The sequence below is a fragment of the Anas acuta genome, chromosome 10, assembly GCF_963932015.1.
Source record: "Anas acuta chromosome 10, bAnaAcu1.1, whole genome shotgun sequence".
Lineage (NCBI taxonomy): Eukaryota > Metazoa > Chordata > Aves > Anseriformes > Anatidae > Anas > Anas acuta.
The window spans coordinates 12057588-12085444 of record NC_088988.1 but is presented as its reverse complement, the minus strand read 5'-3'; the positions used below and the strand labels follow the sequence as shown (position 1 = coordinate 12085444).

The following is a 27857-nucleotide window of genomic DNA, read 5'->3' as shown; positions in this document are numbered from 1 at the left end:
TTCCCAGGTGGGCTTTGCTGTGTGACTGCAAGATTTGAGCACCTATATGGTGTTAACATAAGAGGAGACGGCAATAAGTGGAGATGGCAAGCGGGGAGGACCCTCCAACTGAGCGTTATTGCACACTGCAACAGGCTCCCCAGGAAATTAGTCACTCCACCAAGCCTGTCGGAGTTTAAGAAGCATTAAGAAGACTGTGCATTTAGTCACATGGTCCGAATTTTTGGGTAGAACTGTGTGGTGCCGGGAGTTGGACTCAACCCTTATGGGTCCCTTCCAGCTTAGGATATTCTACTCCACTCTACTCTACTCTACTCCACTCTACCCTACCCTACCCTACCCTACCCTACCCTACCCTACCCTACCCTACCCTACCCTACCCTACCCTGAGACTCCTTCCAGCAGGCAAATGCCCGTGGAGGACTGGCACTAGGGCAGCCGAGGAACCCCTGGAAGCTCAGGAAAATGTGCAAAACCACGGCATTTCAGCCATTTCAGGCTGGTTATCAGGAAGAGGTTCTTCACCATGAGGCCATTTGTGCACTGGAACAGGCTACCCAGGGACGCAGTCACGGCACTGAGCCTGTTGGAGTTTTAAGAAGTGTTTGGACTGTGCTTTTTCATCAACTTTTGGGTAGACTTGTAGGCCAGGATCTGGGTAGACCTGCAGGCCAGGAGTCGGGTAGACCTGTAGGCCAAGAGCTGGACTCCATGATCTTTACGGTTCTTTTCCAACTCGTGAGATTCTAAGAATCAACGAATTCACTGAAGAACGACTAAACGGCAACCAGCAACGGCCCAACACCAGGAAAACACCCGGTACCGGGCCGGTACTGGGACATGGGACCGGCTCCGGGACTCGACTCCGGGGCGCGGCTCGGCCCCCCTCAGCCCCGGAGCCTTCTCCCCGCCCGCCCCGAGCCGCTCCGCCCCGGATACTGCGGGGCCCGGCTCCGTTTCTCTTCCTGGGCCGCGGCGGTGCGGGGCGGGCCATGGCGGCGGCTGCTTGCCCTGAGGCGCCGCTGGGGGCCAGGTGAGGCGAGGCGGGGAACCGGGGCTGGGGGCTGGGGGCTCGGGGCCCGGGCCCGGCGGCTCCGTGAGGAGCGGAGCTCGGCTCCTTCCCCGCCCACCCGCCTCGTGTCGTCCCCTCGCAGGTTCGTGTACGAGAGCAAGAACCTGTCCGGCCCCAAGGTGTACGTCCTGCAGCCCTGGATCGCCAGCCTGCTGCTCAACTACGAGAAGAGGGACGCCGGTGGGGACCTGCTGGCCGGGCAGGTGCTGCGGGTATGTGCTGAGGGGAAAGCAGCGAGCCCTGGGGGGCTGGATTGGAGCTGGAGGAGCCCCTCTGCCCCTCGGTGCTGTCTGGGTTGGGTTCTGCCCCCCTGCATGTGCTGGCTCACAGAGGCCGCAGCCTCCCCTTCTCCATCCCTCCTCCTGCTCTGCTTTGCTGAGGGAGCGTGGGCAGCGGGTCTGGAGCCTCCCGCCCTACCTGGTGTGAGGAAATCGCAATTTTCTTCAGACAGGATCTTCTTATTTATCCATGATTGCAAGGGCGGGTGTCCTGACAATTGGGAGCACTTTATAGCAAACAAATCGTAACCTTCTATTCACAAGCTACCCGATGCTCCCCTATACCCTGTATGTGCAATTTTTCTTTTTTTCAACCCTTTAATTTCCCCCTTTTTCCTTTTTTCCCCCCTTTTCTTACGTTTTGAGAACCTCTGATCTTTGTTTTGCTGTTCCCACACTGCTCATCCTGTTTTTCTCAAGCTTCCACCTTATTTTGGCACAGCGAGGCCTTCTACTGCCCACTTACCTACTTAGCATCTCCCCTGTTTATGACTACACAACTACCTTGGAATACAGAAAATTAGTTTCCTGCTGCAAAAACACAGCTTAGTTTCTCACACTGGGGCCTGGAGGGACCCCGAGCCGTTCCTCACCTCCTCCCTCAGGTCCTCCTGCCCCGTGATTCAGGCTGTGGGGCTCCTGGTGGCAGGACCTGCTCCTGTGCAGACCTTTTGTGCTGAGGCTTTGATGGCTCATCTACCTCATGTTAGGAGAAAGCTGTAACGAGGGAACCCTTGTGGGTCTGCTAGGTGACATAAATGAAGAAGGAGGGAAACAACCGAGCTGAGTCGGTGCTGCTGACTCCTTTCAGACCTTGGAGGTGTGATGCCCAGGGAGGAAGGATGAGAGCTGCGTATGGCTGTTTGCTCTCGCTCCTCCACCTCACAGCGAGCACTGTGGAGAAAGGCGGGCTGAATTATCACCAGCTGTGGACTTAATAACGTAGTCACATAACTACAAGTTGTGTGAGTAATTTGGTTATGTTAATATATAGATAGCTGAGTTGCTAACTGGAATCCTCTGCTTCACAGTCCCCTCTGTGATGTGGCCAGTGGGCTGTGTTTTGGAGGGGTTGGATGAAAATGCTGTGAGACATCCAGCCACACAACTGGACGTGAGCTTGGCAAGGGCAGGACATGCAGTTTCTTTCTTGTGCTCGGTTGTGATTATGGTCTGGCTGCTGGAGAGTTGTATCCTCACAGGAGAAGGACGGCAAAAGATGGATGTTGTCTTTTTTTTTTTTTTTTAATGGAGGAAGAGATGAGATGGGAGAAAAAAATGACAGCTAGAAGGAAGACCCTGTGTTCCTGTTCCTGACCCTATCTGAAGATGGGGAGGTGGTGAAATCGCTGCAGTTATGCCTAACTTCTTCCTTACCTGTTTTGGACTTGTAGTTTTCAAACCTACCCTTCTTATTTTTGTATTTTTTTTTAATTTATTTTTATTTATTTATTTTTTTCTAACCAGTCCTGTGAGCAGCCCTGTCTCTTGCTGGTGCTGGGGATTGTCAGACTCTTATTGCCAGCACAAGGTCCCAGCTGGCCACAACTGATCTTTTGAGCATGATGGGCGACACTGCTCTCTGTGCTGGTATTCGGAGTTGCTTCCCTTTCTCTCTTGCCTGGGGATGATGGGGACAAGAGCATCTTGTGTGCACATCTTTTGTCAGATGCCAGTGGCATTTGTGCACGGCGTGACGTGTGATTTCACGTCCCCTCTGTGAGTGAAGAACATGAACCAAGCTGTAGGTGTGTGACAGGGACTGCAGCGCTTAGGGCAGGCCAGGACTGACCCACAGCTCCCAGCCTGCTTGTCAGGCATGTGTGGGACGTGGAGAAGCTTCTTGCATCCATCAGGGGCTGCGCTGATCGAGTGGGTACATGGCTTAGAATCAGTTCAGGGTTGATACACCAGGACCTTTGTAATTCTGCTCAATCCTGCTGCTCTCTCTCTCCCTTTGCTTTGCTAGAGTGCATGTTGCAAGCCTGCCCAGCCCCTTTTGCTTGAATTCCTGCTGCTGGGTTGGGCAAAAAATGCTTGGCTGTGCCTTCTCTCCCCCCTTACTGTTGACCACTCTCTCACACAATGCAGCATGTCCCTTATTGTGTCTTGGTGCTGAGCCTGCCCGGTCCCACCAGGAGGCATGGGCGCATACAGCACCCCTTGGCCCTGGGGCAGTCTTTATCATCTGGCTTCACAGGGAACGGTGAACTTCTCTTCTAAAAGTCCATACTCTCATCCAGGCGCTCCTTGTTCACTGGAAAGTCAATGGGTGACGCTTTTTTCCCCCCCTCCCCAATGTTTTTGATAGGTTTTGAATGACTCAAGTGCTCCAGACCAAGCTGGAGCACTCCAAGATGCTGAACTACAAGTCTCAGATGGGTCCTACTACATCCGAGTGGTCATTACAGCTGAAGCTCTGCGGGCGGAAGAAAAGTGGGTTCTGTCGTGACTCGGCTGTGGCTGGGACAGCAGCTCTCCCCAGCTGCTAGTGGGGCTCCTGCCTGGTCTTTTTTCAGGTTTTGTTAAGCCTAATCAATAATGGGGTGGGAAATCAGTGTGAAAGAGGCAGCTGCTGCTAGGTGGGGCCAGCGGGAATTCTGGCACTTGGTGCTGCAGTTATGGCTGGCTAGGAAGTGCAGGGATCGATGGCAGAAACGGTGATGCCATATTAATGTGATCAGAAATGACTAAAAAGCCTTTGCGAAAGGAGTTGGAGTGTTAACCATGGTGTCCTGGGCTGCTCCTCCAGTGCTAGCAGCTTTCCTTGGCTTCCCCGTTTGGACGTAACCTCTCTGTTTTTCAGCTGGGGCAGTGACTGGCTGGTTGCTGGTATCAGAAGCAAGGATAAAAAGCAGCTCTCAGCATTGTGCTGCGCTCAGTCCCCGACATTCATGCTGAGAAATATTCCAGCATGCCCCCGTGTGGTTGGCATAGCCGTAAGGGGAGCCCCACGATATGTCTGGGTGGTCTGACTCCATTCTTCACCCCTCCAAGACGGTCCTTTTCTGTTCTTTTTCTAGCACCCACATTCACCTTAAGCTTTCCAGCCTTCTTTGTAGAATTATCGTCTTGCAGAAGTACACGGTGTGTTTCCGGGAGGAGGCCAGGCTGGTGAGTGCTCTGAGGAATGGAAGTAATTTGAGGCTGGAGGGTCATTAGCAGGGCTGGGCTGGGTGCTCGCAGAGGGAGGGAGCAGAGCTGTGGCTGCTTGCCTGTGCCTCACGGGACTCGTGTTGTTTACCTCAACAGGAGGACTGTGAGTTTTATCTCACCGCCCACCAGTTCATCGTGCTGCCCATGGAGAGGCAGAGGATGGATTCGTCCAATGGGTACGTCCAAGGTGCGGGCTGGGGCTGGAGCTGCGGGTCGGTGGGGCTTGTGCATCTCCCCAGAGCTGGGGAGCTGGTGTCTGCCACGCAGGGCTGAAGCTGGGAGCCCTTGGCACAGCAGCGTGCACCAGGCTAAGGGATCTGCTGCTGCAACCTGGTTGTGATAGAGATTTTTTGTCTCTTTGACAGAGGAATCTCTGTGTTGGGAGCTTTGAGGGAATGCGTGCATGGGAGAGCCACATCAGTAACTGTCTTCTCTGTTGTTGCAGGAACCACGAACCCTCTGTGCTGCAGAAGATAAAGGAGCTCTGGCTGTAAGTACAGGGCTGGCGATTGCCAGGGAACACACACAGACACCACGATGAGAGCGTGCAGGCTCTGAAAGTGGTTAGCGTGGGCTGGCAAGGGCAGGTACATTGTGGCAGTTCCTCATTAATCTGTGGGACTTGCTGCCCTGGGATGTGACAGAGCTGAGCAGAGAGCACAAAATGAGTCACTGTCACGGATAAGAGCCTGCTGACACTGATTCCAACCCCAGCCTCTTAAATGGCAGAGCTGGAGGAAAACACCTCTGGAGAACATGTTCCTACCAGCCTGGGGCAGCGTGTCTTGAGCACACGTTCATTCTTCTCTCTCACCTCTCCCAAGGAGCCCCAGTTCTGGAGATCCGGAGGGGTCTCCACTGGTCTGTCCTCAGGAATGAGGCCCCTTCCTGGGTATTAGAGGGATACTGAGAGGAGCCTGGGGCTGGATCTGGCACCAGCAGGGAATCCACTAGTTCCACGAGCCTTTTCTCCCAAGACAGAGTGCTCAATCTGTAACACCCTGCAGCAGAGAGCTGCGAAGGGCTGCTGGCTTGCACGTGCCTTGGTCCTAACCCTTTCTCTTATCCTTGTTCATTGCAGGAGGAGTGCCTCTCTGGGGACTGCTCCCAGCTCAGGTAAGCAGTTGTGGGGGGCACACAGTGCAGTGGCTGCCTGTTGGGGGCTCATGGCCCTTCTGAGCGTGGTCTGTGTTAGGCAGATGTAGCACAAACACGACCGAATGTGCCAGTGAGCTGAATGACAGGGCACTGCGCCTGCCTCAGCATGGCTCTGCTGGCAGATTTGAGCCTGCTCTCGCCCCAGAGGTCAGGGAGGGTCTGCCTGTGGCTGCCCAGATAGCAAGAAGCAGCATTGCGTGTGTTTCCTACAGGAGTAAGGATCAGTCCCACACACCCAGGGCACTAGCACAGTTTGTGCCAGAGCTCTGATTAAGGGGCTGCAGCGTGAAGTGCTCCTCGAGTTCCCCTCTGCCCCTTCTGTTCAGGAAGCTGCCTGCATGTGTGAGCTGAGTCTAGCTCCGAGCACACCTTTGTATTTCCCGTGGTCCTGGCGGGGTTGTCTGACCAGGAGCAGTGGTGTCTTTATCCTATCTGCTTCCGAAATGGCTGCCTGATGTAATCCTTGTAGTATATTGGGAAGGTATGTGAGGACCTCTGTGGATGGGGAAAAAAAAATCAGGAAATGCAGTTTTGTGTTCCCACGGGTTTCATCGCACCTGGCAGTCACACAACAGAAAGTAAAATCATTTGCAAATGAGGCTTGCCTGAACCGAGGTGTCCCTTCCACTAACGCATGTGTTGTTCTTGCTTCAGACCCATCCATCTCACAGCTGATTGATGTGATAGGACAGAACCAGCTTGAGACTTTGAAGGAAAGTGCTGAGGAATGCTTGGATTTACAGGTGTCCAAAGAGACAGAGAAGGACGAGCTTCCCGTGACCCAGTGGGAGGCAGAACTCAAGAAAGAGGTCAGTCCAGCTGCTGCGAAGTGCCTGATGTGGATGGAGCTCTCTCTGTGACAGCTCATGGTGGGGATCCTGCTCTGGAGGGGTGGGAGAAAGAAGGGGAAGAGCAGTGGGCAGATCCAGAGGTTTGCTGGAGGGCAAGATGGTGTTCAGATGCCAGCTGTGGGTGAGCTCCTGTAGCTTGAGTGAGACTGAACAGCAAAAAACAAGTAACGTTTCTCATTTCAGCCACCTGAGGACACCTTCATGGTCCCAGCCAACGTCCTGGTAATCCCTCCTGAGGAGGCGGCAGTCGATGGCGATGCTGCCAAGGCAGGTGAGTGCTGTGGCTTCGTTTGGAGGGTAGGCAGATCAGCAGTTCAAAACCCAGTCAGGTGAAATAGGGGACTTGTTCATGGTTATGGACTGAGCACAACAGTTGGACGCATAGAAGGTGGAATTTTGAAAGCTGCAGGCCCCAGGATTGCAAAACACCCTGAGAAGTTTGTCATTCTGTAGGTCCTGAGCCTGCTAGGCGCCTTCCTTTTCTCACTATCCCATTCCTCACACTGCTGAGGTGCTGGAAGTGCTGCCAGGTGCCCAAGATCTCTCTGGGAAGGGGAGGAGAATTCCTTTGCTCTGGCTGTGCAGCGTGCTGGTGTGTGAGCAGCAGTATTCCTTTCATTGCAGATGATGAACGTGGAGCATCTCCTGAGAAGGACAACTATGACAAGACAGTGCCAGACGACCAGACTGGCATCTCCCAGCAGCCCAGCTGTGAGTAGTGGGACACGCAGATCCCATCCAACCTCTTAATATTTTCCTCTGAAGTCTGCTCAGCCCCTTTTGCCCTTGCATTTGAACAGAGGAGGTACCCAGCAGGGCCAGGGCTCTGGAAGACCAGGACTCCCAGCACTGAGTGAGCAGGGAGCAGTCCCATTCCTGCATCCTGTCCTGCCTGCTCTCTGGGCTCTATCTGGCTCTCCACTGCCTGGATGAGGTCTTGGTCTGCACAAGCTCAGAATTATTTTCAGTTGTTGCAGAGTTGGGAGTAGACAACAGCTTTCTTGGTTCTGCACCGAGAAATCACTCACCAAAATCACTTTTCTGCAGCTGCAGAGTCAACAGTGGTGTCGGGGAGCTTAGATGCATCGCTGGACAATCCTTGGAACATGCTTCCCGCGATGTCTTTGACTCTGACCTCTTCAGAAGGTGAGTCTCCGTGCTGTGTGGAGCACACACGCTTTGCTGGGAGCAGACAGTCCCTCTCCTGTCGCTGCATGAATGCACAGCTCCTGCTTGGCTCTGGCTTTCTTTCCCCTGGCCAGAAAGTGGTGCTGTGCCTATCTGGCCTCCCCAGTGGTCCCATTTCCCTCTACCTGCCTTGTTGCAGCTCTGATGCTCGCCTCCCCTGTCTCACGTACTGGGACAGCTCCTGCTCCTGTGTGTTACCACCAGCAGCATGCCCCTTGCCAACGTGACAGTTTTTTTTTCTCTTTTACCAGAGCAGTCCTTTCAGAACAGCTCTCCACGCAGGCCGGAGGAGCAGCAGGACGTGGCTGCTGACAGCAACACCCCTGACCTGCTGGAATCGTGTGGTCGCGACTCTCCCCAGGGCCTGCTGCAGGCTGCCCCTGCCCAGGCTTCATCTCCCTCGCTGCTCTCCTCGTACAGCAGCATCAGCCCTGTGAAGGCTGGCACGACCTGGGCAACATCAGCGGCAGAGGCAGCCTCCAGCTCCCCCTGTGCTGCTCAAGGCCCGCTGGTTTCGGAGGACTCCCAGGCCAAGCTGCCAGCTCTCTCTCCAACATTTCCCGTCCTGCCCAGAAACCACCCGGTGTCCCACACCAAAGGGGTGCCTCACCAGGAGCAGGCAGACTCCAGCGGCACAGCTTTCTCTCCAGACATGCTGAAGCATCACCTGGCTCACGCCAGGACCCAGGGAGGAGAAACCCCAAAGGAGAGCAGGAAGCCTAAGGGTGCCAAGAGGAAGCAGGTGGTGGGAGGTGGCCTGGAGCTGCCTGAGGGGTGGAGGTCCCTCCGTGGACTGCAGCAGAAGCAGCCTCGATGCGGTGCCTCTGGGCGCACGGGGAGAGAGGTGCGCAGGAAGCTGGAGTCCACGAGCACAGAGGGAAAGAAGAAGATCAGAAGGGAGGAGCACAGGCCACAATGCAGAGAGGAGTCCCCGGAGGAGGAAGAGGAGGAAGAGGAGGCAGCCTCAGTGAGCGGCCCCAGCTCCACGCTGGAGCAGCACAGAGTTCTGCAGCCGGTAAAGATGAAGCAGCGGGTGCCTGGCTCTGTGGGAAGATGGGCAGCTGAAAGCAGGCTCAGCTCAGCACAGCAGAGCTGCGGGGTGTGGGGAGGACCCCTGGCACCTGGGGCACTGGGTGAAGGGAGCTGGGTGGGACCCAGCCCTCGCTGGAGCCTCTTCCAGGTCTCCAGGTGAAATAAGAGTGGAAGGTTCAGGAGCTGAGGGAGGAAGGGAGGGACGGGAGCGTTTCTGTAGGCGCACCAAGCTCACTGTCCTCTTTGCTTCTGCAGTACGTGAGGGACAGGCCGCTCCAGTACAAATACAAGGCCCCAAGCCCTGAGCTCTGCCAGCAAATACGATCTGTCAGGTCAGTGCAGCGACGGACCCTGTCCTCTCACAGCCCTGAGCCCTGTGGCCACAGCTAGCCACTGCTGTCACCCCTAAAAGCCCGCTAGCCCCGTGGCACCTGGGCACCCCACCTTGCAGCCCAGGGGTCCCTCTGGCCTTTCCAGCTCCCCTGCACCAGGTCCTGAGCTTGTCCCACCCCCCTGCAAGCCCGTCTGGGCACCATTGCGTGTTCCCAGCTGGGTTCCCTTCTCATCCTGGCTCCCGTTTTGGTTTTGCAGGATCTCCAAGGCGATGCTGAAGTGGGCGTGCTGGATTCTCACAGACAGGGACGTGGATGCCTGAGCCGAGACCACCTGGAGCCCAAGTGCGCTCTGAGCGGCCTCTTGTCTCGTTTCTCGATCGGTTCAGCAAACTGCGTGGGAAGAGCAGGTGGGGGGAGGGTGAGGGGACCAAAACCCCTGTCCCTAAGGGGGGGACTGGCCTGGATTCAGAGACCCTGGCTCCAGCGCTGCCAGGGAGATGACCTGCTGGAGTCCAGCACCCCCAGCCCAAGGAGGGGGAAGGCATCTGCTCAGGGATGCTAGAGCGCATGAGCTGGGCTCACTCCCACCTCAGTACCACGCTGTTCCTGTGATGTTCCTGTCACAGCTTGGAGCAAACAGCCTGGCCTGGCACACAGGAACACGAGGGGACCCATTCTCCCTCTACCATGGGCAGATACAGCTACAAAGCCCTGGCACCTGCTCCCTGTCCTGAAGCCAGTTCAGCCGTTTGGATATGTTATCGATTGGTTTTGATAGGGTTCTGCACAGTTTGTTTAAAAAATAGCCTGCAAGGTTATGCTGTAGAAATTAAAAATAAAAGTCATATATTTTTTAAATACACAGCTCTTGTATTAAAAAAAAAAAAATAGGGAAGGAAAAAAAAAAAAAAAAGCATCTTGCTGCTTTGTCGTAAACATCGGTGCAGGTAATGCATTTGGTCCGGAGGTGGAGTGGAGGTGATCTGCTCGTGGTTGCCACAGGAGAAAGCCACTTGGTTTTGGGGTAACGCTGGTGACAGCTGGAGATCTGCAGGGACGGAGAGGCAGATGTGGCTGGGTCACTCGAAGAGTAGCGGCTACGGAGCTGCGGCTTGAAGTGCGATGGCTTGTGGTCACGCTGCGAGAAGTGGAGGGCGCCTTGTCCCCGCGAGCTGAGGAGCAGGAGGTGAGCTGGGGGCTGGTAGGCGTGGTGACAGGGCCCTGGAAACGCCTGCTAAAACCATCTCAGCCGCTCCACGCCGCCGGGCTGCGAGCACCTCTGCCACCTGCTCTGCCTCCCGGATTCCTCCCTAAAATTGCCAGCATTCCTGCCACCACCTGCAGCCCACCGGGCTGTGCCAGCAGAGGCAATCCGGGGAGATGAGCCTCTTGACACATCCCTCCATCGTGGGGGGGTCCCGGGGCTGTGGCCACAGGTCCGCGCCCCCTGGGCACTGCCGCTCTGTGCCAGTGCCCCAAACGGGGCCGTCGCTGCACCAAAAACTGGCTGCTGCCTTCTGGAGTAGATGGCGACGCTGCCAGGCCCTCGGCCACGCCAACGCGGTGCAGGAGCGGGGCACGGAGCAGCTGCCGGGGGAGGGGGGGGGGGTGCCTTGTGTCCCCGTGCCCCCGTCGCTAATCACCCCGTCACCGTGCGCTTGCTTGCAGGGCTTTATTGGGGACAGTGCGGTGGCATGCAGGGGCTCACTGTCCCAGGGCTGGCTCCCCCCGGCCTGGCACGGGGCTTCTTTGGTCTACGGCTGAGTCTTGTGCGTTCACAACAGTCTGTGCCAGGCCTCCCGGCCGCTCCCCGTGCCCCGGCACTCCTGGTTGTGGCTCCTCCAGCCCGCCACGGGGCCGGTCCTGCGGTGTGGGGCCTGGAAAAGCCGCGAAACACTGGGGTGAGTGGGCGCAGGCCTCGCTTAGCACGAGGGGCACTGCGCCTCACGCCAGCCTCACCTCCTGCCTCCGAGGCTGGGCTGTGCTCGCCGACCACCTCCGGTCTCCGTTTCAGCACAGGCGACCGCCGCAGACGGAGGGGAATCGTCACGGCTGGGGGAAACACAAGCAGGCAGCACGTCACCACCGTGCCACCGGGGTGGGGACAGCTCTGGGCCCGAGGCTGGGGGTACGGCAGCGAAGCAGGGCCCACGTGGGGCACGTTTGGGTGCCAAGCGTGTCGGCAGCCGGCCCCCACTTACTTCCCAGCTCGGCCAGGCACTGCGGCTCCCTGAGCTGCTCCTCGTGGACTGACACAGCCCGGCGGCCGCTGGGCGCAGCCAGCCGCGGCGTCGCCAGGCGGTTGTCTGCAAAAGCAGCGGGAGACGGCATCAGAAAGTCCGGCTGCCCCCGGGGCACACCACACGGCCAAGAGTCACCGCCGGTGGTTCTGGGGGTACCTTCGGTGCCAGAGCGGGGCGATGCGGGCAGGGGGGTGCCGGCGGCCGGCTCCCCGCCGTGGCTGACGCGGCGCGGCGGCGCGCTCCTCCCCGGCCGTGGCAGGCTGCTGCTCCAGGCCTCGCGGCACGCCGGCTGCCCGCTCTGCTCGGGGCCCGCGGAGCAACGCCGGGGCTGCTGCTGCTGCTGCTCCCAGCTCGGCCCCGGCAGCTCCGCGTTCAGCTGCCGCCCCAGCGCCTTCCAGGCCGGGCTGGGCTCCGCCGCGCTGCGCAGGGCCACGTCTGCGGGGAAGAGCGGGGCTACGTCCCCCAGACCCCACAGAGGGCTCCCGGGGTTCCTTGACCACGGTTGGGAAGCCCTCAAGAGGGGTTGGGAAGCCCTTCCCACCTGGGCTAAGCATGAGCCCACCTACCTGTGGACACGGAGTGCGTGCGGGCCTTCAGGGAGGGCGGGGAGTCCGCAGAGCTGTCCACGATGTCCCCTGCAAACACAGGCCGGTGGCCGGCTTCAGTACACCCAGGTCACCCCGTGCCACCAGCCCACAGGCCTTCAGGGAGGTGGCACCCATGGGTGGAGGAGATGTGGGCCCTCACCATCTGACCCGGCCTTCTTGATCTCGCTGTCTTTGCTCTGCAAGGGAAAAAAAAAAGATGGTGAGGGGCTGGGGGGGCTCAGGAGGGACAGACAGCCCACGTAGCAGCCCATATGATGGTCCCCTTGCAGCAGGCTAGGTGACAGGGGGGTGGCAGCACAGCTCAGTGTCACCTCTCCCAGGGGGCCACCACCTCGCTGTGTCCCTCGGGAGGCTCCAGCCCCTACCTGCTGCTTCTTGCCCTCGGCGCCCAGGCCCTTGGTGACGCCCATGCGGTGCAGCATGACGTGGACGCGCTGCTCGAAGGAGTTGGGCAGCTCCCCGTCGCTCTTCTCCAGGTGCCTCTTCTGTGGTGGGACAGCAAGACCGTGAAGGGGTGAGGAGCACAGCACCCATCCCCGAGGGGCTTCTGCTCAAGGGTCCCCGTGGCTCCATCCCACTGACAAGGTCATCCAAGGGGACATTTTGGGGCTGCTTACCTTGTCCTGCCTGACCCCCAGCGCCTCCTCGTCCTCCCCGGGCAGCAGGATGAGGGACTGGGACTTGCCCTCCCGCGAGTACTTGGGTCTGATCCTGCGGGCAGCCTCGGGGGTCTGGCTGTGCTCGGGCTCGGTGCTGAGGGCCCCCTCCTCGGATTTGCTCAGCGCCTTGCCCGGCTCGCCCGCCTTGCTGGGGGCCCGTAAAATGTCACTGAGCATCGAGCGCCTGCTCCTGGGAGCCGCCATGCTGCCCTCGGGCTCCTTCTCGCACCGTGAGCCCCGGCTGGATTTGGGCTTCTTGAAGGCAAAAAAATTCCCGATTTTCTTCTTGAGGGTGCGGGAGCTGGAGGACACCAGAGGGGCTGATCCGGGGCCGGTCTCCAGCACCATGGGGCTGGGGGAAAGAAACATGGGGAAGATCAGCTCGAGGCTGTGTTGTGTTCCCCACCACCCCCCCAAATTATGGATCCTGGCTCAAATTATGAACCAGGTCCCAACGCATGGCCACGGATGGGTGCTGGGACCCGTCTGGGGGCTGCAGCCACCCCCCCGGCTTACTGCAGCTCCTCGCTGATGAGCCTCTTGGTGAAGAAGTCCTCCAGCCCCTCATCCACGCGGGTGATGCTCCTGTCCTCGCTGTTCTCATGGACCACGGGCTGCACCTGCGGGCAAGGGTGGTCATCAGCCACGGGTGGGCTCCCTGAGCCCCCACATCAGCCAAAAACCCACTGCACCAACAAGTACAGCCCCCACATCCCGAGCAGCACCCTCCTTGCAGGTGCACTGCCTCTCTGACCCTCCTCGGGGACTCTTGGTGGCCAATCCTGCCCTCTGGGCACTGCCGAGGCGAGGAGCAGCTGGGTGGCACCTCCCCATCTTGCAAGAAGGAGCCTTTGGCAGGGTTTTGAGCCCCAAGAAAATCATCCATGCCCCCAGAGGGAGATGGAGCCGGTGCCCTGAGAGATCTGCATCCTGCCACCTGCACAGCCGGGCTGGTGCTGCCCCTCGGAGCCTTCCTCACGTGGAACCCACCCTCACCCACCTCGGGGCGAGCCGGTGGCCAGGTGAAGGTCACCCACTCGGTGCCAGGCAGCAAAATCTGCCCACGGAGGGAGTGCCCGGCCCTGGCACCGCGTCGGTGGCTTCCTATCGACCAGGCACTTCCCTGCTGGTGCCTTTCCAACCCATAACGCCTTTTCACTGCAGCTGGAGCCGTGCCTCTCCTTCCTCCTCCGGCACCGGCGGCGGTGCCCGGCCCCCGCGCTGCGCTGCAGCGTGCCAAGGTGACAGCCCCGGGGCTGCATCCTCGAGCCACCGCTGAGCCGGCCACAGGTCTGCCCAGCCTGAGCACCCAGGCGAGCCGGGGCTTTCTGATGCATGCACGGATCCAGACACAGCCTGGATCCGGGGGAACAAGCTGGCACCATCGGGGTCCAGCCCTGCTGCCACCCACGGGGTTTGGGTCCCCCCAAAACCCTCTCCCTGCTCGCTTTGGGTGACGAAGCTCCTGGCAGAGGGCGAGCTGCCGACAGCCTTGCAGGCACCCAGCCTCCCCCCCTCCGTCCCCACCACCTCCAGCTCTGCGCCCGGAGCACCCAAAAGTTGCTTTTTGCTTCCAAAGCAGCCGGAGGAGAAGGGGAAGAGCTGCAGGCAGCAGCTGCCCAGCACATCCCACCCCTCTGGGGCCGAGCCCCCGCGCCCGCAGCACCGAGGGCTGCCTTGCACTGCCTGAGGCTCCCCAAAACCGTTTCCAAACAGTGGAAGAAAATCCATCACGGATGGATGGATGGATGGAGGAGACGGAGCCATTGACAGGCACCCAGCCCCCTGCACGCACTCTGATTTTTTTTTTCCCCTCCCCGATTCTCCCCCAGCCCCTGTGCTTTGCATCGCAGAGTCATAAACAAGGAGCGGGTGCCCTCCTGCCCCCCCCCTCAAACCCCCTGCCCGTCCTCCGAGCTCCGGCTGAGGCGCAGAGCACGGAATAATCACATCAAAACCCGGCCGCTGCCCCGCGCATCCCGTTTCCCCGCCGACGAAGGGAAAAAAAAAAAAATAATAATAAAAAAAAGAAAACAGAACCCGTGCCCATCCACCCTCTCCCTCCTGAGGAAAAAAAACCACCCTGGGGCTCACGTTCGGCTTGCTCGGCGGCTGCTTGTGCCTGCGGTTGGGCCTGGGCCTGGCTTTGGTGCAATGCTCCAGCCTCTCGCCCGTGGTCGGCAGGTCCATGAGGGCTTCGGCGGGCGGCGTGCCGGGGAGAGCACCGGCGGTGGGCTCAGCATCCTTTGTGGCAGCCGGGCGTGCCTTGCCGCTGGCCGGCAGCTCCAGCTCCGAGGGACCTGGCGAAGGGCGAGAAGCCCACCGATGGCCGGGGGATGCGGGGATGCTCCGCCAGAGCTTGCGCTGCGCCTCAGCCCCCGGGGTAGCGGCGTTTGCAGCGCAGCCGGGGACGGATCCTGCTGCCACGCCGCCACGGCGCAGCGCGCTGCTCCCCAGGGATGCAGGGGGAGGGATGCTCGGGGACCCTCGCAGCTCAGCCCCGAGATGCCCACCAGAGCGAGCGGCTCGCCAAAATGCGCTCTCCTTCCCACCCCCCACCCCCGCTCGCCGCCACCTCCAGATGGGATTTTTGGGGACGGGGTTGGGTTGCGAGGCAGGGGGTGATTTGGGACTGCCCCCCTCTTCCTTCTCTCCGTGCGTTGTTCCAGCCCGGTGGGCAGCTCCCTGTGCTGTCTGGTTAAGGGGTAATTTGGGGGAAGAGGTAATTTGGGGGGAGAGGCCAGGATGCTGCAGGGGTTGGGGTGTCAGGGGTCCACACGGATGCAGGGCACCGGGGTGCTGTGTGAGTGCTGCTTCAGCCACAGCAGACAGGCATCACAGCCACCCCCCTCCCCTAAATCAAAAGCCCCCCAAAAGCTGCTTGTTTTCCCCAGCAGCCCCCCCACCACCATCCTGACACACTCCAGCTGACCCCGGGCAGCCCACGTGGGCAGGGTTTTGTGGGATAAAACCAGCCACAAAAAACATCTGCACCCTGCAGCACCCATGGGTGATCCCCCCCCCCACCCCATACAGCCCCCAGATGTGACGTCTGGGACACTGAAACCTCCAGAACTGACCCCAAACCTCCAGAATTGTCCCCAAACCTCCCAACATCCCCACTGGGGAGCTCGGGGAATTTTTCCCGCTGGACCTCACAAGGATCCCGCAGGAGCATCGCACCCCAAATTCATGGTGTGAGCCCCCCTGTCCCTATGACACCGGGGTGGGGACATGGGGACACCCCGCTGTGGATGCCCACCGAGCAAGCGGGGAAAGCAGGAGAAAGGTGGCCTTACTTCTCACGGTCGTCGTGGGCCGAATGCTCCTGAAGTGCTTGTTCTTCCTCCGCAGAGCCATCTTGTACTGCCAGGAGAGAAGGGTGCAGAGAGCTGTGGTGCCCGGCCGCCGGTGGCACGGGGACAGCCGGGGGACGCGGGGACCTCCAGGCTGGAGCTCTGAAGGTCTCCTCATCATCAGGGATCATCGCTCGCGGATCAGCACGGCCATGGATCACCGTGGTGGATCACCCAGCATCACCCCGCTGGGTGCAGCCACCACCCCTCCGTCCATCTCCTGCCCAGCTCCCCCCTGGCACCCCAAGAAGCATCTGCACGGCCCGGGGGCTCTGCTGGCTGTCACCCCGTGCCACATCCAGAAGGCTGGAGGGGACACCGTGTGGCCGGGGGCATGGCCAGGACGTGCCGCAGGCTGTCCGAGCCCACAGAGGCAGCGGGGTTAAGCCTGGCATCATCCCCTAATGCGGATAAAAGCCCGTGGGCATCATCACGCAGCGGCGGGGTCACCACTGAGCCCAAGGGGGGGGGACCAAGCCCTACCTCCTCCACCACGAAGCCTTTCTCGGCGAGGTCCGAGAGGTTCCTGCTCCGCGCCAGCGCGGCGGCATCGTCCTCAGCGGGCTCCAGGAGATCCAGCCCGTGCGTGGGGAGGCTCTCCGCCTAAAACCATTAGGAAGCGCTTAAATTATCCCTCCGGCTGAAGCGCGACGTGCTGCTCTGCTCCCTGCCCGCGGCTGGGATTTGCGAGGGGATTTAGGGCTGATTAGCCGGCTGCTGGCCCCAGTGGCACCAGGGTGCTCCTGGCCCAGGTGCCCGGCTCCACCCCAGCACCCCACCACGCTTCCCCGCGGGACGTGGAGGAGCCACGCGACCTTAATTCTGCCATGGCCACCTTGGGAGAAGATGTCCCAGGAGGAACATCGAGCAGGGTGGGAATTGTCCTGCTCTGTGGACAGCAAACCCACGCTCACCACGCTGAGTGGTGTCTGCTGAGACCCCCGCCTTGCCATGTCCCCTCCGTGGGGTTTGGCACCCCGGCACTCACCAGCTTGCACTGGGCAGCAGACAGGTCTCCCAGCACGGCATCCACGATGCAGTCGGCCACGGCGGCCGTGACGGAGAGCTTGATCTCGCTGGGAGCAGAGAGAGGCACGTTGGGGACACCACAAGTCCCCAACATCGTTTCCCAGAGGAGACACGCGGCGAGGCAGGACAGAACAAGGTGCCTGCAGCCCCCCTGCCTCCGTGCTCCCCTTTCCCAGCAGTGGGATGTGCCTGGAGGAACGGCACCCCACGGGACTTCCCAGCCCCAAAGCGGACACGAGTGGGAAGCCTCGCGTTGTTGGGGTTCCCCAAAACCACCACCGAGCCCCACGCTGCTGGAGGAGAAAGGAGCAGGGCACGTCACCCACTTCAGCTTGCTGAAGACATCGGTGACCATCTGGTCCAGGACGGCGCTGAGGTTGAGGTGCTCCTGGAGGTGGATGCGCTCCGACATGGCGTTGAGCAGCTGGTCCCTCACCCCGCTCCTCTGCAGCACGGGCGGGCACAGGTTGTGCGCCGTGTCCATCGCCGCCTGCATGATCGCCTGTGGCAGACCCGGGAATTTTTTGGGGAAAGGGGAATTTTTGGCACCTCACCAGGAGCTGGGTGTTCTCCTGTTTGTTCCAGGAGGGTAAGGATGGGGGAAGTGCCCACATCTGGGGCTTCGCTGCAGGTTGGGGTAGGGCGGACAAGCATCCCACGCTGCTGGCAGCCCCCTGCTCTCCAGCAGCTCCCCAGGGGTTCCCACCTGGATTTCCCGGCCGCAGGTCTGCGAGGCTTCCTCCGTGAGACACTCCAGCTTGTGCTGCAGCTTCCCGCTCTGGTACGGGGTGTTCCCTGCTTCGTACAACAGGGGCAAGATCTGTGACAGGGGGAGAGCACACATGGGTCATCTTGTGGCACCTCACCCCTGCTCTGCTCAGCCACAGGAGGTCTGAACCCATGGGGAGCATCCCCTGCATCAGTGCCGAGCCCAAGAAGTGAGGACGGGTGCCAAGGGCCAGGGGTGTTGCTGAAGTGGGGGCCCCCGAAGCTGCTGCAAGAGGGGTGGGCAAGCAGGGAAACCCCCCTTGCTGGAGAGGGGTGTTGGAACATTTTGGGACTCGTTACAGAAAAGGGTTCACATTTTGTAGCTGTCCTTTAACATTTTGCAAGCTCACACGCAGCTGTCGCGCCGATGATACCGATGTTCACTGAGTGCTGGTTAATCACACCGATAACCAATCAATAAACCGCTTCGATCCCAAATCCGAGCCCTTGGGGCCATCTCCCCACCCCGGCGCGCAGCAGACTCACGCTGACGGCCAGGTTGGCGTTCCTGATGGCTTCCTCGGCACAGAAGATGTCCGCCTCCACCTCCCGTCCCGGGCAGGAGCTCAGGATGTCGACGTGCTTCTGCAGGCTCAGGCAGATCTCGTTCACCATCTGGAGCCGAGCGGAGGAGCTGCGTCACCCGCGGGGAACCCGAGCGTCGCCGCCAGCTCCCTGGCACGGCAGGGACGGGGCGAGCTGCCCATCCTGCCCGCGGTGCTCGGGGCTGTCCCCGATGGGGGGGACAAGGGACGGGGCAGCGTCACCTGCTCGGAGGAGGAGGCCAGGATGCCCTGCTGCAGGCGGAAGGTTTGCGCGGGGAGCGCGCGGCGCATCTGGTTCCTCGCCAGGCAGGACTGGAGCTGCAGCAGGAGGATGGATGGATGGATGGATGGATGGATGGATGGATGGATGGATGGATGGGTGGATGGGGTTAGATCTGTTCCCCAGACCCCAACCCCAACCCGTGTCCCCCCACCTTGTGCACAGCCTCCTCCGTCCTCTCCGGGTTGCTGCGGTACGCCTGCGCCACGTCGCTCATCGGCAGGGGCATGGACTTGAGGGTATAGTTCCTGCCGGGGAAGGTTTGGGGTGAGCAGAGGGCACTGCCCCGCGTGGCAGGGACCTCACCACGGCAGCCTGGTGGGGACTGCACCGTGTAGGTCCCGTCCCATGGAGGTCCTGAACCCACCCAGGTCCGGCTTTGGGGATGGACAACACAAGCAGCAGATCAGTTTGGGGCATGGTTCATGGGATGGGGCTGGGGAAAGCTGGGTCACAGCCAGCTCCAAAGCCCTGAAGGTGCGGAGACCAGAAGTGAAGTGCCACCACCCAAGGGGTTGCAGGTTGGGTGGAAGCTTGCTTGGACCCTGCTTGCAACCACTGGTACTGCGAGCAATGCGCCTGGGGATGGATATGAGGCCCTGGGGACAGTGACACGCTGGGGACAGTCTCTTCTGCACGGTGGCAGCGGGTGAGGAGGACCAGGCTGCTCCTTCCTTACCTCTCCAAAGCCTGAGCCACCTCCAGGAGGCCAAGGGCAGTTGTGTTGTTCCTGTCCCAAACCACGGTCCTGCAAAGAGGACAGGAATGAGCCTTGCCTGTGCTGTGTCCTCAGCAGCCTCCTTCCCTTTTCAGACACAACGTGGCCAAAAAGGGACATTTTAGGATCTGGATGGCAGAGCCCAGTGAGGCAGTGACTGCGTGGGTCCAGCTGTAGCCTCCTGGACCATGCAGATGCAAAAAGGTGGCCAAGAGCTGGGACAGGGCCACCCCGCAGGTACAGAGATCCAGCTGCTCCCTTGCCCTTTGCGTGTCACCACACGTTACCAGCACAGCTGGCTGTCACGAGAGCGAGATATGGTCACAGCACAGCCAGGACCAGGCTTGTTGTCCCAAGGACCATCCTCTGGTGGCATCAGCTTCCCCACCAGGACCGTCATATCACAGCCACCAGGGGAAAACAGCCCCCAGGAGGAGCTCTGCGTGGTCCTGCTGCTACCTGAGCTTCGTGTTGATCTGCAGGGCCTTGGCCAACATCTTGGCACCGGTGTCACCCATGGCGTTACCGCTGATGTCCAGCGCCGTGAGGCTGGTGTTGCTGCCCAGGGCGCTCAGCAGGACGTTGGTTCCCAGCTTGAGGCGCGACTCGGCCACGGACAGGGACTGGAGGGGCTGGGTGGGAGAAGAGGAGGGGGAGATGTGGCTGTCCCCATCACCCTGTCACCCTGCGGAGCCGCAGCCACGCGGTGGGGACACGTGGGTGGCCCCGGGGATGGAGGCTGCTCGGTGGCCGAGGTCCGGGCAGAGGTGGGATGTTTGGGGGTGGATGGGGCCGGGTGATACTCACACAATCGTCCTCCTGGGTGAGCTGGACGATGCGGTGCAGGACGTCCAGCAGCCCGTCCCTGCGGGAGAGGCGGGCGGTTACGCGCGCGCTCAGGGCGCACGGCGCCGGGGGGGCTCCCGGCCTGGGGACAAGGTGCCGCCACCCGCACGTACTTGGATTTGATGTTGAAGTTCTTCCCCAGCGAGACGTGCCGGATGGACTTGCTTCTGCCGATGGACAGCACCAGCGTCACCATGTCGGAGTCGAAGCCTGCGAGAGATGAGCACGTCGTGATGCTCCCGGCCCTCCGGAGCACCGAGGTGGCACCGTGGTCCCCACAGGGACCCTGACAGAGCCACCACGTGGGACAGCAATAAGGTGCAGCCCCTGGCCCTCTTCCCATAAACACATCTAGGGGAAGCTTGGCATTTTGGTTAAAACAGAGAGTTTGGGAGCATCTGTGAGCCAGGGGGGACCAAGAGCAGGATGAGTTTCTGAGCGACCCAAAACACATCAGCTTTCCTAGAGGTGTCTGGCTGTAGAGACACTGTGTGAGCTATTATGAGATTTCAGCAAGGTCGCTTTAAGCTTTGTGGCCTTTTAGGTGAAATTAAAGAGGCAATAGGATTGATTTCTGCAATAATTAGGGTGGCTCTCCCATAGCCCCATGGCTGCAGAGGCAGGACAAGGTCAGCAGCAGACAGCAAATTCCCGTGGAGAGGTGGGATGAGATGCAGCCCATGTCTCACCTAGCCCCAAAACCTGAGCTAGTAACGTCAGACTGCTTCGGATGAAGCAAGCTGAGGAGGTTTGTGGCACGAGGGACGTGAGGTGACAATTTTAGGCAGAAAGGGCAACCCACCGTTATCAGACAGATCCAGGTCGCTGATGGCGCTGGCGTCGGGGATGAGATCCTGGATGACCTGGGCGCCGGCCGACCTCAGCTGGGAGCAAACAGCAAGATGTCAGCACAAGGGGAGACCCACGAAAGAGATCCTGCTGTCAGGACGGTCACACAGACCCATGGCACCCACGGGTGCCCTCCCTCACCTCGCAGCCGCTAAGATCCAGGTGCAGGTCGCTGACGTGGCTGTTGTACGCCAGCCCTTGCAGCATGGCCCTGGAAAAGTCCCCAGAGCCACCCATCAGCATGGGCAACGCGGGCTCTGCCCCTTGCAGCCCCATCCCACATCCCTGCAAAGCCCCAGGTGAGAGCACCCGGACCGCATCCGCCCCAAATCCACCCCCTTGGCAGGCTCCCATCCCCATCCCACACCTGACGGCATCTGGAGGCAGCTTGGTACCCGCCACGGAGACGTGCCTGAGCGCACGGGCCTGGCTGAAGAACTGCTTGATGTCAGGAGGGACAGCTTTCACCTTCCTGGAAGGGAAGGGCACAAAATGGCATCACCTCACCATCCCCAGCCGCCTGCCTGCTCCCCTCTGCGATCCGGGGCTCACCGGTGTGAGTACGTGTTTTTGGAGAGGTCCAGGTGGACCAGGCTGGCGCAGCATCCTCGGACCAGCGCCCCAAAGAGCTGTGAGGTGTGGGGAGGAGAAACACCGCTCAGCCAGGGCACGCAACCCCAAAATGGACCAGAAAGGGCAGGGTGCTGAGCCCCACGGCAGAGCATTTGGACTCACGGTGTCCAGGGAGCAGTCGGTGGCAGCCAGGCTGAGGTGCGTGAGCGAGGCGCAGCGGCCCAGGAGGCTCTGCAAGCTCTGCAGGAGAGAGGGGCTCAGCACCGGGACCACGCCACCCACCCCACAAACCCCAGCAGCGCTGCCCCATGCTCACGGTGGTGTCCTCCAACGCCAAGCTGCCGGGGTTCCCCGAGAGGTCCAGGTGCCGGAGCGAGGAGCCGATGGCTTCGTTGGCCGCGAGCGCCTGGCACAGCGTGCTCATCCCTGCACGGGGGGAGGAGGAGAGGGGTTTGGGGCAGCAGCACGGCCTCGCAGGGGGTCCCACGGCCCCTCCAGGAGCACAGCCTGGATGTACCTTTAGCAGCAAGCATTGTCCTGGCCAGGTTGAGGCTCTGCAGGCCCTTGGGTCTCTTCTCAAAGTACCGGCTGAAGGCGATTACCCCTGGTGAGAGCAGAAGCCCTCAGCACCTGGGTGCCCGCACCACGCACAAGTGGGGCAGCGTGGGCCCCACCACGGGCATGGGGACCCCAGGATGGACAGAGGGCTGGGTTATAGGGATAAATATCTCGTGTGGGCTTGATCCGGTGCCATCAGGTACCTCTGTCCTCCAGCTGGTTGCCGGCGAGGTTGATGGTGTGCAGGACGGAGTCGGGGTGTCTGCTGAGCGCCTGGGCCATCCTCTGCGCAAAGTCGCTGCGGGGAGGGGGACACCCCCGGGAGATGCAGCCACCACCCCGTGGCCTTACAGGGACGCGCCACCACGCCGGCTCCATGCACAACCAGAGCCTTTCCCACCTCCCCAAGGACCCCCACATTCCTAAATTCCCTGCCGCAGCACCAGGGGTGACCACCCCCATCCTCCAGCCTCCAGTTTGGGCGGCAGGAGCTCGTCCTGCCAGGTGCTGTAGCGCTGCACCCAAACTTTTGACATTTTAAGAATTTGGCGACGCAGCCCCCAAAGCAGCAGGAGGAAGGGCAGGGGGTTCCCTGCGCATCCAGCAACACCATGAGGCCCCCATGGGGAAGCGAGCCCTCCCCGTACCATCTCAGCCCGCTGCTCTCCAGCGCCAGCTCCTCCAGCGTCACCGACTTGCTGAGCATGTACAGCAGCTGCTCGGCGATCTCCTGGTTCTGCAGGGGACAAAGCCGCTCAGGTCCCCGCACAGCCATTGGGGACAGAGGGCTCGGCACACGCGTGCACTCACCAGCCTGAAGTCCTTGCAGGAGAGCTTGGTGAACCACAGGTTGAAGGACAAGGCCGCGACGCTCAGCGCCACATCCCTGCGGGGACACGGGGACGAGGGTGTCAGCAGCCATCCCCGCAGCCCCCCGCACGTGTCTCCAGGCAGGGTTGGAGTTTGTGGCCCCACCACGAGGTGCTAACCCGTGCCATAACAGCAATCTGGGGGCGCAGCAGGGCTGCAAGCCCTCCGAGCCGTGCAAAGCCTCGCAGCTGCGAGCGGAGCAGGCTGCTTTGCATGGGGAAACGCCTGGCTGATGGGGCTTCAGCTCACGCCCCCGTAACAGTAACGGGCTGCCGGCCTCGTTTATGTGTTAAAAATGAACTCTGCCCGGCCTCGTGCCCCACGGGACACGGCTTCTGGCGGTGGGAGGACAAGCACAGGCTGCAGATGTGTCCTCCCCGAGGTGCAGGGTGATGAAAGCTCTGAAGACGAGCAGAGGAGCGCGACGTGCCACCCGGTGACCCCTGCCCCTTGGGGACACACGGTGGCAAGGCAAAGGCACTCACCGGCTCTCCAGGTGGCTGAAGTCCAGCAGGTTGAACTCCCGGCAGTCCTGGCCGTGGTAGATGTTGTCCACGTCCTGTCCGAGGGGACAGACACAGGGACAGAGCTCAGCGCCAGCTCCTGGGAAGGGCTGCGGTGCCTCAGAGCTTCGAAAAGTCCCCTGGCCACCAAGGCAGCCAAACCCCAGCCCCAACCCTGGGATGTCACCAGCTGGAGCAAAGGGACCCATCCTGCTCCCACGGGGCCAGCAGCTCACCCACTGGACCTCCTCGCGGAAGACAAAGCCGTTGTAATCGCATAAGGCGGCGTAGGTCTCCGAAAACCCACCTGCAAAGAGAAGGTGGCACTGTGAGCCCTGCTTCCCAAGGAGAACACGGGGGAGGACCCCCGGGGAGGGCAGAAAGCAGCAGGATGAAGGCAGGGTGGTGGAGAGCCTCTGCTCCCAGCTGCTTGTGGTGGCTCCCCTGGCACCTTCTGCTTTTCTGCTGCCCACAGAGCCCCGGGGTTGGGCGTGCGCTCACCGCAGGGCCCCTGGTTGCTCTGCAGCATCTCCTCCAGCGAGTCCGTGACCCTCCGGATCCTCTCGTACAGGTTGGGGGGCGAGTTCTTGAGCAGCGTCCTAGGGGAAGGAGCAGGGACAGCGTGGTGCTGGGCTGCCAGGAGAGCATCCCCACAGGTCGTGTGCCAAGCCCAGAGGATGGCCAAAAGCATTCATCCCGCTATGTTCGGGGAACAGGGAGCTCGTTTGGCCTCCATCAGCGTGGCTTTCTCCTACCACAAGGACCCAGCAGATGTTTTTTGGACCTTTCTGAGCCCCCTGGTCCCTACAGGACAACCCCAAGGAGCAGAGGACCCTCACCCAGGGGATGAGTCTGGGAAGACCTTCTTCAGTGACATGGTGACGTGGATGACAACTTGCTCCACGTCGTCGAAGGACATGAGCCGGAAGGAATAAGGGGACGTGTCCGTTTCTATGACAACCTGCAGAGGCCAAAGGATGGGAGATGCCTGAGAACACCGCCAGCGTCCCCAAAACCCACGGACACAGCGGTGACAGCAACCAAACACCCGGCCTCTGCTCCCAACCCCAGCCTATGTGCCCAGGTACAGCTGAGAACGTGGAATTCATTAACGATGTGATGTGCCAGAATAAGGCATCGATCTGCTCCCAAAATTCGAGTTTAGCCGCTGTTTAGCCATCCCAAAACAGTCAGGGGGAGAACAGGGTTTGATCAGCAGAAGCTGCAGGACGTCAGTCCCGACAAACCCCCCTCGCTGCCCCGCTGTGCCAGCCAGCCCCTGACGGAGGTTTCCTCCCCGAGTTTCTCTAATTGGGTTTCCAGGCTTTTTTAGCTCCCGGCTCCTCCCAGATCCCATGGCAACATGCTCCGTGATTTAATTACAGGCTGGCTGAGCCGCAGGAGCGAGATGGCAGCGATCTGCTGGGACCGCAGCCTCCGGGCTTTCCAGATGCCCCCGAGCCTGGCTTCTGCTCTCCAACCCTGGCTCCTGGAGCTCAGACTTGCAGCCTGATCCTAAACAGATCGCATCCCCCCTGCCCAGACTGTTCTTTCCGAAAGTGAGCACAACAAAGGATGCTAAAGGGGACCACAGCCCTGCTTTGGGCCCTGGCGACCCGTTCAGGCATCCCGCTCCATCCTGCTTCGCTCCCACCGCCTCGGCCGCCTCGCCGTAAGAGGATTAGCGGGGTTTAAAACACCTCCCGGCTAAATTTGGCATCGCCTGGGTTAAGCCAGCCACAGTTTATCACCTTGTCCCCGCCAAGCTAGGAGCGGCCGGGGCTGCACCCACAGCTTGTCCCCGAGCACCCGTGGGTGCCCCCGCGGGGAGGTGGGCGCAGGGCTCGCCCCGCACGGTGCCACTCACCACGCTGGGCTCTCGCACGGCGATGTCCCTCACCTCCAGGAAGCTGAAGCTGCTGTGCACCTGCGGGAGAGGAGGGTTGGGACACAGAAAGGGACCCAAGGGTGCCCCACCTCTGCCCCAAGCCCTCCCCTTTCCCCCATCCCACCCCAGAGGCCCCGCACTCACCCTGACCGGCAGCATCGCCGGCACCACGTAGGCTCGCCAGGGCGTCAGCACCTGAGGCAGGGGGAGATGGGTGGGATGGGAGCAGGGTGAGGCAGGAGCTGCTGCCCTGCACCCCTCCGCAGCCAGTACGAGGGGAGAGAGGAGCAAGGCAAGTGCAGAATTCGGATAATGAGGTCTGCAGCTGGGCCAGGGGCTGTGGTGGGGTCCCCATGCGTGCCGTGGGTTTGGGCCCCCAGCCCCGGCTCAGAGGGACGCAGTGCGGGACGCTGCACGTACCAAGATAAAGTCGTCGTACTTGGATTTCACCTGCAGCTGGACGCTCTTGACCAGGAGGATCTTCTTTGCCCCCAGGGAGGCGGTGATGCCCTCTGGAAAGACCGGTGTTGGCGTCTCTCCTGCACCCCTGTGCCCTTGGGGCGTGTGGCACGAGGTGCCCAAGGAGACCCCCCTGCTCCCCGTGCCAGGAAGAAGCGCAGAGCATCCAACTCCCTAAACCACAGCAGCAGCCCCGTGCCCTCCTTCCAGAGGCACCGAACACCCAACACATCCCCAGGGGTAAGCATCAGACTGAAAGCTTTCACCCAGTCCCTTCTCCACACAGCCATCCCGCTCGGGGGTATTTTTCTTTGTGGGTCTGTCCCCATGGGGGCTCTGCTGCCTCGGTTACGCACCCGAGGGAACCAAGGAGAGTAAAAACGAACCGTGCGGGTCCCCATCATCCCCGGGGACCCACCCTGGTGGAGGTGGGAAGCAGGGCTGCGCTGACCTGCTGCTCCTCCCCAACGCAAGCACCGGTGGGGCTGCTGCGGCTGCAGCACCTCCAGACCTCCACAAGCTTCTTTTTTAATTTCCCAGTCGAATTTTTAATTTCGCCAAACAAACCCAGGAGGCAGGAGAACTTCCCCAAAACTGCGGGTTTCTCGCATCCCTCCAGGATGAGTCCGGGGCAGCCCAAGGCTTTGGCATCACCAGACCCTGCTGGCCAGCAGGAGGAACCAGCCTGGTTTTGGGGATGCCTCTGACCTCGGCAGCATCCTCGAGGAAGCGGGCTTTGCGGGAAGGCGCAGATTCACCCAGAACCCATTGAGCATCACCTGCAGGCCCTGAGGAGCCCCAAAGCTGGCCCTGGCGCAGCTGCGGGGCCGAGGAGGCCGCAGAGCAGCGGGCACCCACGCGGCAGGAGGAGCAGCGAGGCGGCTGCTGCTTACCTTGCAGCTCAGCGGGGATCCCCCCGGGGGACGTGGCCATGGCGGGGACCTCGGGCGAGCCGGGCGGTGGGATCAGGGCAGCATCCCCCGAGCGCAGCCCCTGCTCGGGGCGAGGGGCACGGTGCCGGGAGGAAGCGCTGAGGTTACCAACCGGCAGCGCTGCTGCCTCGGCGCCTCCTCCCCCTTCCAGCTCTCGGTGCCTCTTCCTGCCCCGTCAGGCAAGATTTACCCAGCGAGCAAGAGATGCGAGATGAGAGCGACACGGCCCACGCAAAGCCTGCGAGACCCCGCGCCGGGGAGCACCCTCGAGCTTTCCGTGGAGGCCAGGAGCAGCACCCTCGAGTTGGAGGCTCCTCGGTCTCTTCTCACCCTGCAGCTGGTGGCCCCGGGGTGGTTTTTGGGGACACGTTTCTGCCCCGGTGGCTGGAGATGGGTGGTGAGTGTAGAGAGAGGCTTCCTGCGCGGGGAGGCCAGCCCAGGTCTTTCACCTTGAGTTGGGCACCCAAGGGTTGGTGGTGCAGATGGGTGCTGGTGCCCATGGCGCGGTGCTTCTCCAGAGCTCAATGTCCCCAAATTTCACACCCGGGTGCCCCCTGGCCAGCCCCAGCCACTGCCCCAAAGCCAGGATGAGAAGCAGGAACTCACACACTGGGCACACCAGCCCCACTCTGCTCTCCCAAGGAAGGCTCCAGAGTGACTCCCTGTTTGGCTGTGAGGAGGCTGTAGGAGACCACGTTGAGGACCTCACCGAAGTCCAGTTGGACATTCACTACTCACTTCTTGCCCACACAGCCTCCTCGGAGGACGTCGGGCAGGCTGGACGTGCCCACGACGAGGTGACCGTTCCCAGTCAGCTCTTTGGCTCTTGTCCACCTGGAAATAGCACCGAGAAGGGTTTGCTCTCAGAGGTGTCTGCCCGAGGCAGGAGACCCAGCTCAAACTAAATGAGGAAAATCAGGCTGTGTGACAGTGAGCATGCATGTGGAAACCAGGTCAGCTGAGCAGACTGCGAGGTAGGAGTCAAGAAAAAGGAGGAGGCTCACAGGTGATTGCTCCCATCCCCGTGAAACCCTTGCTTGGGCCTCTGGAAAAAATACCCAAAGCAGTCTTTGATAAATTAGCAGGCCCAGTCTATGTGCATG

The 27857-nt window shown here is 60.8% G+C and overlaps 2 protein-coding genes across 5 annotated transcripts; one reads left to right on the top strand and one right to left on the bottom strand.

The window, feature by feature from the left end:
• Positions 1-875: 875 nt before the first annotated feature.
• Positions 876-9932, top strand: ACD (ACD shelterin complex subunit and telomerase recruitment factor). Of its 3 annotated transcripts, none has more exons than XM_068693809.1 (14): positions 876-1033; positions 1155-1284; positions 3662-3786; positions 4374-4464; positions 4603-4682; positions 4952-4996; positions 5588-5622; positions 6319-6473; positions 6702-6786; positions 7140-7226; positions 7563-7661; positions 7955-8736; positions 8991-9067; positions 9327-9932. In XM_068693809.1, the coding sequence occupies exons 1-14, from the start codon at positions 993-995 to the stop codon at positions 9388-9390; spliced, it is 1896 nt and encodes a 631-aa protein (XP_068549910.1). In that variant the 5' UTR covers positions 876-992; the 3' UTR covers positions 9391-9932. The 3 variants fall into 3 exon arrangements, with proteins under 3 accessions (XP_068549910.1, XP_068549911.1, XP_068549908.1); XM_068693810.1 differs by having other exon boundaries at positions 6699-6786; positions 7955-8718; XM_068693807.1 differs by having other exon boundaries at positions 6699-6786.
• A 21-nt stretch (positions 9933-9953) lies between these two features.
• Positions 9954-26926, bottom strand: CARMIL2 (capping protein regulator and myosin 1 linker 2). 2 transcript variants are annotated; one of them, XM_068693804.1, is made up of 40 exons: positions 26716-26926; positions 25784-25875; positions 25508-25558; positions 25343-25402; positions 24315-24436; positions 23977-24074; positions 23712-23782; positions 23458-23531; positions 22913-22988; positions 22750-22838; positions 22306-22400; positions 22062-22148; positions 21861-21970; positions 21707-21784; positions 21524-21600; positions 21339-21443; positions 21113-21182; positions 20925-21006; positions 20236-20332; positions 20084-20141; positions 19736-19908; positions 19238-19306; positions 18713-18806; positions 18501-18596; positions 18220-18348; positions 17672-17785; positions 17292-17467; positions 16925-17012; positions 16420-16539; positions 15880-15946; positions 14675-14880; positions 13097-13200; positions 12539-12932; positions 12287-12406; positions 12061-12097; positions 11880-11948; positions 11470-11748; positions 11272-11376; positions 11030-11122; positions 9954-10947 (listed from the first exon to the last, which is right to left on the bottom strand). In XM_068693804.1, exons 1-40 carry the CDS (start codon positions 26753-26755, stop codon positions 10775-10777), a joined length of 4338 nt encoding a protein of 1445 aa, XP_068549905.1. In that variant the 5' UTR covers positions 26756-26926; the 3' UTR covers positions 9954-10774. The 2 variants fall into 2 exon arrangements, with proteins under 2 accessions (XP_068549905.1, XP_068549906.1); XM_068693805.1 differs by lacking the exon at positions 11470-11748.
• Positions 26927-27857: the final 931 nt, after the last annotated feature.

Excerpts from the sequence above, each read along its gene's own strand:
- ACD (XM_068693807.1), top strand. The coding sequence starts at position 993 with ATGGCGGCGGCTGCTTGCCCTGAGGCGCCGCTGGGGGCCAG. Across the intron at positions 1,285-3,661 it reads TGGCCGGGCAGGTGCTGCGG|GTTTTGAATGACTCAAGTGC; the intron begins GTATGTGCTGAG and ends TGTTTTTGATAG. Across the intron at positions 4,997-5,587 it reads AAGATAAAGGAGCTCTGGCT|GAGGAGTGCCTCTCTGGGGA; the intron begins GTAAGTACAGGG and ends TGTTCATTGCAG.
- CARMIL2 (XM_068693804.1), bottom strand. The coding sequence starts at position 26,755 with ATGGCCACGTCCCCCGGGGGGATCCCCGCTGAGCTGCAAG. Across the intron at positions 19,307-19,735 it reads CAGATCAACACGAAGCTCAG|GACCGTGGTTTGGGACAGGA; the intron begins GTAGCAGCAGGA and ends TCCTCTTTGCAG. Across the intron at positions 18,349-18,500 it reads TGGCCTCCTCCTCCGAGCAG|ATGGTGAACGAGATCTGCCT; the intron begins GTGACGCTGCCC and ends GCTCGGCTCCAG.